A 14,288-nucleotide genomic window follows, 5' to 3' on the forward strand; every position below is an offset into this window, starting at 1 on the left:
CTACACACACCTTAAAAAGCATTAAAACCTTTACACCCATTACAATGGCCGCACCCATGTATCCATGCCCCTGTGCTCCCGTACACCCATCTGCAGTCCTTTCCGTAACAGTCTCTTAGTTCTCACCCCACTGTTGGGATTTACATTGTCTGCTTATTCTCTGTCTTTGTTGTTGTCACTGTTGCTCTCACTTTTGCTGACACTGCTGTTGTCATTGTCACTGTTTCAAGGTCCAGTTGTGTCTCTGTCATCTCCTTTATTGCTGACCACCCTGCCTCTCAGAGTGTCTTTGAATAGGCTTTGCCAACAGTCTCTTTGCCAAGTGGAGTTGGCCACATCTTCTCCATCCTCTCCCACCATTTTTCAGTAGTAGGACTGGAGTTCACTCAGAAATATTTTGACACAGTCTGTTTCCTTGAGCTCCATGTGTCTGTACACCAGTAGGTTCCTGCATTGCCATGGGGTGCTCCTGACACAGGTCACGAACTGTGAGCTGTTAGGGACCCCTGGTGTTTAGTCTGGTGACCATACAATGTCATCAGCCTGATTCCTGTCACCTCTTCAAGGAGTCAGATTAACTTTTTCCACACAGAGCCATAGGAGGTGGTTGATGGTCTGTCTTTCATCTTGGCAGGTTTTCCTGGGGCAACTGGGTCAAGTCCCTTGTCTCTCTCTGTGTCTCCACACTCTCACTGGGAGAGCATGGTGTGCTATTAGCCAGTTCAAGTCTCTGTGGTCCTTTTGTAGGTCCTTGTGGGAGACCCAGTTCCAGATGACATGGCAGTCATCTTCAGGGAGCATCTCCATGGCTGATAGTATGTCTCTGGCTACCTTCTGTATCTTTCTGTGGATGGTCGTAATCACCAGGCTTTCCTTTTGTAGCCTGTAGTTGCTCCAGAACTCATTCAGGCCTCTGTAGAACCAGGGCTGTTCCATGGTGCACCGTTTCCAGTTGGTTGGTGCGTACACCCCACACTGTCTCAGGAGGTGACCTACAAAACACTTTACAAGACAGGCTGTTTTGGATGCTGGCCCAGTCACCAGCTTGCAGATCTGGTTCAAGTACCATGTCTGCAGGAACAGGTGGATGTCTGGCATCCCTTTGCCCCTCGTTCATTTCTTTTTGTATAGATTCTTCCTTGCCACCTTCTCCATTCTGGATCCCCAGAAGAAAACGCAAATGGCTCTCTGGATGATATGCTTTGGAGGGGGGAAGACCACTGCTACATGGCCCCCAGGTCCTCCTGTTGTGTGGTGTAGAGCTCTTGGTAGAAGGTGGCTTCTGCTTCCAGCATGCCTTCCTTTGACCAGTGCTCCACTCCTGCTTCATGTCTCAGGCACGTTGTGGGCTTCTCTTTGTTCTTTGTTCTTCTTTAGCCTGGTGAAGTAAGCAGACCACTCCACTCCCTCCTCCACCCAGTGGGACCTGGCCTGGGAGATCTTTTTCCTGTCCTCCTCTCGGTAGCAGGCACCAATTTGGGCCTTCAACTCCCACATGTCCTCTATCACATCCCAGCCCACCGCTGCCTGCCTATGCAAGGCCTGCAACTTATGGGTCAGATGCTTATGCTGCCTTCTGTGGAAGAAAGCTCACTGCTTGCCAGCCTGCTGGAAGAAGCCTTTGGTCCTGTCTCTGACAGGCCCACCACTCTGTCTTGTTCAGGTACAGGTCATTGAGGGTCCTCCAGCCTGTATAGTGCTCTCTGAAACTGCGCTGTGTCTTTTCATCTTCTGAAAGACTGGTGTTTAGCTTCCACACCCCTCTGCCCCTTTCCAGCTGTCCTTCCATTTCAGCCTGGATTGTGATGAGGCAGTGGTCCAAGAAACAGAAAGGCATGGAGCAGGCTTCCTGTGCTTGTATGCGCCGGCCCTCACAAAGGCAAGTTGCAAGTTTCTAGAAAACATGGCCATAACAATGCCAAGTGGCCAGCCACTAACAATTGCAGGGGACTTCAACTGAGTCATCAGCGAGAGTGACAGAGTCAGCAATACCTGGAGGGTAGGCATGGACAGATCCTCCAGGCCCTGGGGGGGACTTCACCTGGGTAGACTCCACAGGGAAAAGCAGGTACCGGATAGACTTTTTCTTCATCCCCAAGAAGTGGCATTGTTCAGCATCTTTTTTTTGGTATTAAACATTCTAATATTATAAAAGCCGTAGTCTGTCCGTCCATAACGGTTTATTCACACTGTGATTGGCTGATGGAAACAACCAATCAGAGTGTGAATACAGCATTTGGACAGGAGGTGGCAGCACAGTGGAGTGCCATCATGATGGTGGGAACACAGGGGATGGAGCGGGTGGGGGTCTCTGCCCCAAAATGGGCTGAAGTGGGCCCAGCCCCAAAATGGCAGCAGGGAGGGTGGGGGGGCAGGCCCAGTCCCAAAATATCAATAGGCAGGGGGGGGCATACCAGGCCCAGCCCCACAATGATGGCAGGGAGGTGGGAAGGCTGCTCTGGTCCCAGCCTGGCTCATCCCTGAAGCAGCAGAGGGGGGCTCTGGACCTCGTTCCAAAATGGCAGTGGGTGGGGAGGGCCCACCCAGCCCCACAATAATGTGGGGGAAGATGGAGGCGCAGTCCCAGCCCTGAAGGGGAGTGGGGGCCGGATGCAGGCCTCTGTCCCTGCCCGTACACTGCCCCCAGACCCCCCATCATTCTTGACGGGCAATTGGCTAGTATCAAAACTTAAAAACAAACCAACTTTGATCATATCCAACAAAACATAGGTTCATAAACATCCTCATGACAAAGCAGAATTATTGTCACATAACAAACACAAAACACTTAACATCAGCAACAAAAAGAAAACAAAATCCCCATCATACAGTTGTGAAGAAAACATCTCATGGCACTGTTAAGCAATGATATGGATTGTATCAAGATTTGTGTTCCAGGGGTGGCCATGAAACCCCCTGGTGACCATGCAAGCCTCAACTTGCTCCAGCTCTAGGGTGGAATTAGTGCGGGGCAAATTGTCCCCGTTGGGCTAGGGGAGGCTTGGATCTGTACCTATGCCAATACCAGCACCTGCACTTACCAGCACTTACCTGGCATCCTGGGGGCTTTCTGGGCCAGCAGTGGCACCAATCTAGCAACCTGGAGCATGGCTCTGGCTGGCCAGGCTCCATTTCTCATGGTGCATGCTGCTGTTGTTTGCACTACACCACGTTTTGTGGCAGGTTGTCTGGTTTTTTTTACACTAGGATCTCCTGGTGTCAAATTTTGGCACTGTGCTGCAAATCTGAAGCATGGCAAATGGGTGCACAGGTGTGTTCATCTGGACATGCCCTTAAAGAGGCAGGCTTATACAAGCTTTAGCTCAACTTGTGAAATAAATTCTATGGCTTGTAAGATGGGTAAATATGAGAGGCAGGGGAAGGGAACCAAGGTAAATGGCTGTATTGTTCCCATTTCACTAGGTATCCTGTGAATCTGAGTCCCTTCTTCATGTCCTTCTGTCATGGACCATACAACTAGAAGCAGAGGTGTAATGACATGGCCAGGTACCTGAGGCATCTGCCATACACAGGGGCAACAGTGACTTCTGGTTGCTGTCACACTATCAGCACAATTATGTGGCTATGGATGAAGCTGTGTTTTTTTGCCCCGCTTCCCCAATTCAACACCTAAGGTGACTGCCCCAGCAGTCCCAGCTTAGTTACGCTGTTGACCAGAAACTCTGCTGTAATCTCAATTTTCTCCGTAAGAATTTTCTCAGTAAGAAAGCTACTGTATATAGCTGAATTTGGCCTGTGATATATGGATGGTCAGATCAGCTGTTCTTTTTTAGCCTTAATAAAGGAGACTTACATGGGAGCTGTATTTTCCTGAGGTATTGCCAAAACGTCCCTTCAGTATTTCAAAAGCCTTCTGCAGATCAATAAAAGCTGATTATTCAGTCTGTAATCTTCACTTTTTGTCTAGAGTTGGCAAACAATAAAGATGATACCAGTGAGGCCATATTGGAAGCTATTTGGTGATTCCACCTAAGCATATATAATGCATTCATCACCAAAGTATCCAAGAGCCGCTCAGAAAGATACCCGATTCAGTGTTGTAGAAAATGACTGAGGCCTTTTACCAGTGAGTTAGTAGGGATAAATAAAAAGGTGATTCCTTGGTGTCGCGGGGCACTCCTAAGGAGGCTCAACCCCGGGAAGGGGAGAGGTGTAGCAGGGCACTAGGGTGCCTACTACTGACATTAGGAATAAGGACTGCTGAAGCTCCCTAAGACAGTACAGGTGTTGGTTGCTGGAGCAGCCAGGCTGGTCACATGACTAGAAAGGGGCAGGGCCAGGCCTTTATAAACAGCCCAGGCCAGAGCCTAGCACCAGTTCCCTTCTGGCAGCCTGAGGTGCAGGAGAGCCCAGCAGAGCAGAGATGAGTGGTGCAGCCTGAGCACCTAAGGGGCCGCACCATGGTGAGGGTGCAGAGAACCCTGACTGAGACGCCTTTGCAAGAGGGCCAGGTGGGCCTGGATCCTATGTTATAGCTGGTAGGCTTATTTTGTGTTAGAGCCGGTTGGCTGGTAGCTTTGCTTTGCTGTTTGTATAAAACCGGAGGACTGGGAGAGACTGTAAGGGACGGAGGAGGACACATTAGGAGCTCCCCAGTGGAGTGGTGGGGAGTTCCTGGGTGCCCTGGGAGGGCACAGCGATTGGTGCTGGAGCTGGCACTGCGGGTAAGCGTCGGAGAGAGGCATGATGTTGTGGGGTGTTGTGACCCTGGCCCCGTGGGGGGGGGCGGTATTTTGCCCAGTGGGCATAGGCCCAAGAAGGCAAGTCTGGGGGCCAGGTAAGGCTAAGGCCGCCTGAGCCCCAACCTTGGGAAGCCTGAGTCAGGCATAGAAGGCCCCAGGGAGGGTGAGGAGCGCGGCATAGGCCCCAGGGAGGGCAAGGCTTGACTAGAAACCCGGAAAAGGGCGAGAGGGTGAACAGAAGCCTGGGAGGGGCGAGTATATCAGGCGCGCATACGGAGGGACCCCAGAGAGAGGGAGTGCGCGTATTGAGAGACCCCAGGAAGGGGCGAGCATATGACACAAGAACATCCGGTACAGCTGCAAGGCTTGGGGTGTGCTAAAGGGAGGTTGGAGGCACGCGTAGCCCATAAGCCTGGGGTGCACCAGGTCGGTACACCTAGGATAGGGGATGGGATATACTTGGGCACCATGTCCAAGGGGACGATAAGGCAGCCTCCCTTATAGAATTATTTAAGATCAAGACGTGGCGGGCGAGATAGAGGGTGCCAAGTCGCCCTACTTGGCACGGTAGGGGCACTAGAGGGATCACGGCCGCTCGTGTGCCCCGCCCCATGACACTTGGTAATTGGCATGCTCTAACCCAGAGGTTCCCAAACTTTTTTTCTTATTGTGCACCCCCTTCTGGATTTACCAGCTGTCGACGTCCTATGTGTGAAGCTTTGGTTGCTGATTTGATTTGGAGAAGATTCCACCCAATTTGGCACTTCTGGGTCCACTTCTGGGTCTACTGCCAAGTGCACAGGGGACTCCCCCGCTCTCCTGTGGGCCGCTCCATCTGCCCCACCCACCATCTCAGCATTCATGAGCCGTGCCTGGTACCTTGAGGTATGTAGAAAAAACACAGAAAACTTTCTGTCTATGGCCAAATCACTGATTCTCCAAATCGGAATCGAATCAGGACAGTGATACGAATCAGCAAATCAAATCACTGTCCCCTGAATTGTGCCGAATCCGAATCGAATACTGCCTGCTTCACACATCCCTACTGCGTACCCCTACCAGCATATGTGTTATATATTAACCTCTTCAATGCTAAATTGTTTTTATAATGAAAATTAAATCTGTCATTACACAATTTCTCCCATGTAGCCCCCAGAGATGTCCTGCATACCCCGAGGGGTACATGTACCACAATTTTGGAACCCCTGCTCTAATCCAAAATCCTCTCTCTTATATGGACATGAGAGAATTACCTCTCTGACATCATTTAGCATTCCTCAGATTCTCAAAGAGATAAAGACAATTGTTCAATACTGTAAATAATTATTGTTTAGCTTAAATTTATATAATTATTGTTGTTATTGTTAGCATTAAGTGCAATGTATGCCTTTTATTGCGCATTGGGTCATTATCATGGGCTGAAGATGGCAGCCACATTATTTGGCTGAGGATAACACAGCTCTTCTGCTGGAGGATATTTGGTTATTATATATTACCAGTCTTTGCTTATATTTATTCTCCTCTTTTCCCAGATTGTCAGGAAAATTGAATCCATCTTGTCTATAAGTTCAAAGCTGATCTTGGTGCATCTCTGCTTTCAATTTATTGAAATCAATAAACAATTCCATTAAACATATCAGTTATGCAGTTTCAACCCTATTAGGCAGCACTAACTTTTGTACACTACACTGAGCTTTTGCACTGACCCAATTTGTGGTAGCAGCTAGATCTTCAGACACGTTAGCAACTTAGTATGGCACAAAGATAGAGAGTCCCAGCCCCAAAGGCCAGACAGTTCAAAAGAGAAACTTTATTACTACTCAATAAGTTAGTTATCTCTGCAAATTTTTCAGAGCTTAAGTAAATCACTGCTAATTACTAATATGCAGTTCTGCAAGCCAACAGCCACGCTGCTGAGCAGTTTTTGGATCATCAGCAGCTACAGCATCAACTACAGCTTTCCCTTTCTTACCTCCATTGTGGCTCAGAGAAGAAACAGTGGCTGTGGATGAAGAGGATGGGAAGACTGAGATGCTGCTTCAGGCGACACTTTAGCTTCACTCTGAGCACTGCTTCTGGGCTCAAAAATAAGCATGGACTGGTGGGAGAGAATTATACTGAAAGACCAACAGCATCTGAAGAACTTCAAAATAACAAAGCGTACCTTCTTAAAGATCACTAACAAGCTTGCCCCAAAGATGCAGACACAGAAAAATGCTACGAGCTTCATTGTACCTGCTGATTGTATTTGACCAGCACCACATGGAACTGGTTCAGTTCCTAACTTCTACTGATCAGATTTGGTGTGGACAGAGTAATTATTGTGCTGTACAGATCGAGCTCTGTACCAGCATCAAAAAAACACTATTACCATGTATTATAAGGTGTCACTGAGTCGGTGTCACCATGAAGGTAAAGCTCACTGAGCTTGGTGTCCTTGCTCTTTTAAGGACTCACACTAGGTTTAAGGGATGTTTTTCTTTTCTCTCCTCAAGGGAGAGCTATCACAGTCTTTAGCCTGCCTCGCCCACCATGACTTGGATGGAATTAACATTAGGAGGAAATGGCTAATGACAGTCACTGTGCTCCTCAAAGGGACAATCGATACCCCCCTGGTTAGGGTTGGTCCAATATAGCAATTTAATATGCAGTATATGGCCTTATGGGCCAAGTTTGGGAGCTCCTCCACCCCTACACTCACACCTCATACCTCTGGATGTTTAAACAGTCACAATTAAAGCTGTGCCCCAGTGTCGGTGTTGTAAGCGCCACCCTTGCCTCTGAGTATACCCAGTACCCATTTATCATTAGTATATGAAAAAGGTGAGCAGACAGGCTGCTCCTCACCCATTTGCTGCTAGACATGTTCTCTCTTCAGCTTGCCCCTGGATCCAATTTCCAGGAAGCTTTTGAAGTCCCTGCCTGCTCCCGGAAGCCAATCATGAGCCGTTGCTGCCGCACAGCTGGGGATGCTCCCTTTGGCTAAAGGGAGAAGGGCCCCGCATCAGGTGGATTTTGCCTCCCTTTAGAGTCATCTGAGGAGTCTCAGCCATGGCTCTGCCTGAACTTCTGGTTTGAGCTGGCAACTTCTCTTAACAGAGGCTCCCAGCTTTGCCGCTCATCGCCGTAGCACCAGAAATGAGTGGAGACGCCATCCCGGCTCTGCAGCTCTTGTGCTGGGACCAGGCTTCCAGTGAGTTTCAGGGACCCAGGATGGCAAGCGGGCATTTTTCCATGTTCTTCTCACCTGCTCTGCCACACATCCCCCCCACAAAGCTGCAAGTCCCCTTGCCCTGAATATTTAACTCAGAGATCTTCATTGCAGACGGTCTTTGAGGTGCTCGTGTCTCGGTCTCTGTTGGTTCACAGAGACATGAGAAGAAATCAGCTGTTCTCCTTTCCTGGCCTATATTCCATCCTGAAGTGATAAGGTTGAAGTGACGAGGCCTATCTTGTAATTCTGGCAGTGTCCATCTTACTGGACTGTAACCAGCTGAGCGGAGCATGATCTGTGATAAGGGTAAACTCTCAACCCATCAAACAATACTTGAAGAGCTCTATTCCCCATGTTATAGCCAAATTTATATGAAATAACTGTTTTTCTCATTGTTGGCCAGGGTGAAAGATTTCATAATCTACAGGCTCCACCTTCTATGTAATCTTGTTTGAGCCCTGCCATCATGCTAACAACTTACTGTTATGGTTGGGGAGTAGCAGTAGCATTATCTTCACCTTCCTTGGTAATGCTCGTGAGGTTATCAGGCATACCAGGCAGGCATTACAAAACTTTTCTACTTCTTTATAAGTACTGGCCAAAAGTACTCAAATTGTTCTAGTTAGAAAGTGTTGGAGCATGCATTGGGCACGTGTATAGGTGTTAATAAATACTAATTAAAGCAAAATAATTTCACAAGAAAAGACGTGCTTTTCTTTCTTAATTAGAAATACAAAAGGGATATTTTTCAGGTACAAATAGTTTAATGTGCCCTGCAATATTCATGAGTTTAACTAATTACTGGAGCAGTTTACCAAACAACAACAAAACATACCAAAGGATCTGTTGGATGCTGCATCATTTGAAGTCCTTAAATCAAGTTATATTTCAAAGGTTCAAAGCAGTAATTGTGGATGAAATACTATGTTCTGCTTCACCCAAAATGACCATAAAGAACCCCTTCTGTGCTTAACATCCATGAGTCTATGAATCCACTGTTTTTGATTTTTGTTTTATTTTTCTGTTTATTTATGTATTGTCATTAATTTTATGGCAGGAGAAAACAGCTGCACCTTTCATGCTTTCAGTCTAGCATTTTCAAAGGGTCCTAAAGGAGTTACACACCCAACAGATTTAATTTCCATAAAATTTATGCACCCAATTCCCCCAGACGCTTTTCGGAATCCCAGCCTTTTCCAGTAAGAGGTATTTAATACATCTCTAAAGGACCAGATTTTTTCAGAGGGTTCTATGGGACTGCTGTAGTTTTAGAAGTGTACAAGCAGGTTTGCCACTGAAATATTGTTATAAATGTTTTCGTTAATAGACTTGCCTGTAAGATTAACTGAGGCTCCAAGGAAGTAATGGCTTCAAGCTGCAGCAGAAGAAATTTAGGTGGGAGATTAGGAGGAACTTTTTGACTATGGGGAGGTCAACCATTGGAACAGGGTAGCTGGAGAAGTTATGTAAATTCCATCCCTAGAAATGTTCAAAAGCAGACTAGATAGAAACTTGACTGAGATATTTTAGTGAGGAATGATCCTGCCATAAGCAGTGGGCTGAGCTAGGTGACCTCACGAGGTCTGTTTTACTCTTAATTTCCTATGATCCTAATTAGTGCTCAAATTTACAATGCAAACAACTATGTTTCAGTACTCAAGAAAAATACAATCTAATTGGAGAAAAACAGCTTCACAATGCTTTTGACAACAATTTTGGTATTTGTAGAGAGTTTTTAATGCATTTAGTTACAACCCACTTCAAATCTGCTTTACAGGTGCATATGAATAAAACATCATTTAATTGGTAAATACACTGCTTCACTAGAATCTTGTAAAAATAAAAAAAATTCAGTTCACTTGTAAAGCATTTGGTAGAAAGGTCTTCTGCAATATCTGAACTTTATTACATAATTATTTTTAGTATACAGAGATATTACACATTTATAATATTTCTTAAGGCAACAAAGAATGACCTTTTTACGTCAATTTTTTGACTGAAGCAGCAAGTACTGTTCTGTCTGCCTGCAACATGGAAAGTATTTTCAGCTTTCTTATTTTAATAGTTAGCCATTTCTGCTAAATTTCTGTTTCAGTGGATGTACTTCTCTAATAATATGATTATCATAGTAAACTGAATGATGGAAATACGGGGTAGGACAGATTTTTATAAAGCAGAGAAAAATCAACAAGAATATGAATATAGAATCTTTCATTCAGAATCTTAAGTAAGCCTTTCCCATTAAGAGTGCTCACAGCCAACATTGATGAATACAGCCTCAGAGTTAACATGCTTATTTATCCATTAGAGATCTACTACTGAAACATAGCCCCTGCTTCTGACTTGACAGCAATCTTCTATCAAGATAATGTGTACCCTGACATTTCCTGTCAGATTACAAAATAACATTTGGGATACTGGAGGACTGCAAATTTCTAGTTTTACCACCCTGGTGCAGACTTAAGTTATCTGAACACAAGTTAGGTAGCATGGCCCAGTTAATAGCCTTGATTGACATGGCATAACTTTGGGATAATCAGAAGCCACTTAGTATGAAACAAGAAGCTTTAATTTGCAGACACTTATGTTTTAAGTGTCCTTAGTATGGTCTAAGTGTAACATGCAACTTCACCCTTCGGTACCTAAAGATGGGTTAGGCAGTACTTTGTTGGTGTTCTGGTAGCAGGGGCTTTGCCTATGCCAGAACAGAGTGGTAAGGAGCTATGCCGGAGCCGGGCAACAGGGAGCTGTACTTGTGCTGCATCTGGGAAATGGGTAGAAGTGGTGTCTGGGAAAACGTGCAGTAGCAGCTATTAAGTCCGAACTCCAGCTCGCCTTGGACTAGAGCCAGATTTTTCCAGTCCCTGGCTTTGAAACATTGCCAACCTCTGAATTAGAGAGTTAGGTGGAAGTTAGTCATTTCCCCACCACCAATTTGATTTATAACTGAGCATAGGATGGACTGAGATACCCAGACATCTGATCTGGGTCATTTCTGGGTCATTTCTGAACATTTTCAGAACCGCAAGTCTTGGCATCTTTTATGACCAAACTGGACATGAGTAAGCAGCTTTGCAGCAACTCAGCCGGGCTGATTTGAATCAGTCTTTGGAATTAAGACACCATGGGCACTTTTGCCAGTGCTCCAGGGATGGGGGTAGGGGGGCGCTACTTTAATTACAGAAGCTTTGAGAGCTGCTCTAATTAAAGCACTACAGCATCTCATGTATCAACATCCTTGCACTGCAAAAGGGTGGCAGGGGTGCTTGAAATAAAGCTTGTTTGATGAGCTTTAGTTCAAGCACCTTCACTGCCATTTTGAAGCCATGGGGATGCTGATGCACAAGATCTGGGAGGCTGCTGGATTGCCATTACCTGAAGGTTATGAATAGGCTCAGTGATATTATCATAAGTTGAAGGGAAAGACATGGAAAAGGCAGTTTGTGATTTATCTAGCTGACTACCATAATTTTCATTCAGTATGAATGCAATTAATTTTCCTTCTTAGGTGCCTCTCTTTCCTCAATTCCTGAGATGGTATAAGAGGCCTATTTCACAGAACACTGAAGCAAATAACTCCTGACAGCCCTTTGAATAATAATGGCAGAAACCTCCTCCTGTTTCCTTCTAAGAGTAGTTGTGATTGGTTTGCAAGAAGTTTTGGATGGGTTGGCAGCCATAAACCTTTCCTCCATCTGTATTCTCAGAGCATCCATATCTCCAGATTCTCCTAACACTCGTTTGGTAAAAGCAAACAAGATATCCAAGCAGTGGATTTTCTCTCCACTGACCATGGGAAGGTCCATTGCTATAAGCTCAAGGTAGTTTGGTTTTGGTATGCGTAAGGGTTCTGCCAAAGCATCTGCAAAGTCTGAAAGTGCAGAATACTTAATAAACTGAGTTGCTTCAGGATCAAATTTTCCCCAGATTTCATAAAATATATCAAAGTCATCCTCACTTAGAGGTTCAGTGCTTTCTTCAGTAGCAACATTGAAGTTTTCTAAAATAACAGCTATGTACATGTTTACAACAATGAGAAATGTTATGATGACATAACTAACAAAAAACAGAATACCTACAGAACGGTCTCCACAACTAACATTTAAATTTGTTAGATTTAAATTTGGAGCACATGATGTGCTATTTAACAAAGGGTTCAGAAGCCCATCCCAACCAGCTGATGTTGTAATCTGGAAAAGACAGAGCATGCTGCCAACAAAGGTTTGGAAGTTGAAAATGTTATCAATCCCGCCTATCCAACCAACACAGGCAAAATTATTCACGCCAAGAATAGCATAAATATACATGACAAAAAACAATAACAGACCAATATTGAACAGAGCAGGAAGGGACATCAATAATGCGAAAAGGAGAGTTCTAATTCCTTTAGCTGCTCGAATTAGTCTTAGGATTCGGCCAATCCGTGCCAAGCGAATAATTCTCAAAAGTGTAGGAGAGAGCAAAGTCTCAAAGGCTCTAGCAAGTGCCAAACCTTTAAAGGAAAAGAGAGGGGGAAAAAACAATAGAATTATGCTACTAACTCAATGAAGATTGCAGATATATAGGAACATGTTGTTATTTGTTACGTATTAGGTATTTAGGTGTTACAAGTTAGAAGTGATAATGTCCTGTCAACTTAGGCAAAACTGTTGCTGTCCTTGACACTTTAAGGGGAAAGCTACACTGTTAAATTTTATGATCCGTCTGAAGTTTATAAACAAATCAAAACTCCTTTAAATGAACACATAAAAAACTCCTTAAAGTAACTAAGATGAATTATTGCTTTAATTCTGTGGGCATTATTGTGCTGAGCACCTCAAATATATGGGGTTTATCAGATCTACTTCCATGCTGGATTCAAGAGATTTTTTTACTAGGTGTAACCTTGTAGGCTATGGCACATGAAGTCTTGTTTTCCCTCTTCTATTTCAGGGAGAAGATGATCCTCAAGTCTGTTTTTGCCCAGGACAGAGAAAGACAACAGCATTGTCAGCGTTGATAAAGATTCTCTTACTACATATAGATAGAGCCTAGGCCTCAGATCTTATTCTGCCTCTAAGTTGTTACTGCTAGCCCAACATGCACATAGCTTGCCTCTAGAGCAGTGGTTCTCAACTTTTTTAGACTTGAGGCATCCTTCAGAAAATGCCAGCTTTTAGCTTTCACTCTTTTTTTTTTTAACAGAAAAATAATAGAGAAATTCTTCTGTTGCAAAGAACTCAGAAAGACCACAACAGGGCAGAATGTTTTTAACACTGTGGATTCCTGTTTGAAACTTCTGGCTTCATCTTGTGAATCATGTTTGCACACTGAGGCATGCAGCGTGTTTTCTCGGGTGGTATCTGGTTCATGTCACTTTTGATATACAGGCTGTTGGAGTCCAAAGACAACTCAGTTTCCAAAGGCAACTCAGAAAAAAACATTCAGATCCATGCTCAGTGGCAAAAGCTCAGAAAGTTTACTGTCTTCAGACAGTATATCAGTTGGGCTAATTCACAGTCAGTTCAACCTGGTGAAGCTTGTCCTTCACAGGTATGGACATAGTATGTTGTTCTCACTGCCCTAGGTCTCTACAAGAGACAAGTCTCTCAGCCCCTGTATTTATACTTGTGCGCACCTGCCCCTCCCCACCACCATCTCATGCTAAATCTTATATCTCTCTGTCAAGATGTTCATTGTTACTCAATTTGTTTACGAAGTATTACACACCTAGCCTTTGTTTCTTATCTCTGTCTCGTTAGTTTTTACTTTTTTCATTCATCAAGTTTTTCAGCTTTTCTCTCTCTAAATAAGTGTCTTTTTGCTCATTAGTGTTTTTATATTTTTCTTTCTTATCTGGTCATCCAGTGGTCATGAGGACCCTTTCTCCCATACTGCTTTTCAGCATTGTAGCTTAGCATTATTATGAACTGGCACAACCAGAACTCCTACAGCAGTACTAACTTTGCCTATCACCGTTGGGCAAGGCACTGCTGGGTGCCAACAAACCCTAGTTGAGAATCACTGCTTTAGAGCAGGGTTTCTCAACTGGTGGGACGTGAAGGTCCTTTACATGGGACTCGGGTGGCGGCGCTGAAAGAAGAAGTGCCATGGTGGGACTTCCAGTTTTGCTTTTACGTACTTTGATCGGCTGCTGGGGGACCCTCCCCCCTGCTCTTTTACTGGCACCTGGGGACCCTCCCCCACTGCTTGTTAACTGATGTGACCAGGATTTTTTGACCTTATGTAGGTGGGACATAAGGTGCAAAAGGTTGAGAACTGCTGCTCTAGAGTATGGTCTTCTTCCAACCAGAGAAATGCATAGACCTCTTACTCTGTCAATAGACAGCCTTATATATCTCCAAACCACAAAAACATTGAGTCATCTACAG

At 44.9% G+C, this 14,288-nt stretch overlaps 1 protein-coding gene across 1 annotated transcript in view; it reads right to left on the minus strand.

Moving 5' to 3' along the window:
* Window positions 1-9,705: 9,705 nt before the first annotated feature.
* LOC149865103 (sodium channel protein type 5 subunit alpha-like) overlaps window positions 9,706-14,288 on the minus strand; it is a 119,496-nt gene continuing 114,913 nt past the window's right edge. Inside the window, 2 exon segments of the mRNA XM_090049818.1 lie at window positions 9,706-11,414; window positions 11,417-12,409. Of these exon segments, the coding sequence (XP_089905944.1) occupies window positions 11,215-11,414; window positions 11,417-12,409 (1,193 nt within the window). The 3' untranslated portion in view covers window positions 9,706-11,214.

This window comes from Crocodylus siamensis, chromosome 5 (genome assembly GCF_052110815.1).
Source record: "Crocodylus siamensis isolate JL-2025a chromosome 5, ASM5211081v1, whole genome shotgun sequence".
NCBI lineage: Eukaryota > Metazoa > Chordata > Crocodylia > Crocodylidae > Crocodylus > Crocodylus siamensis.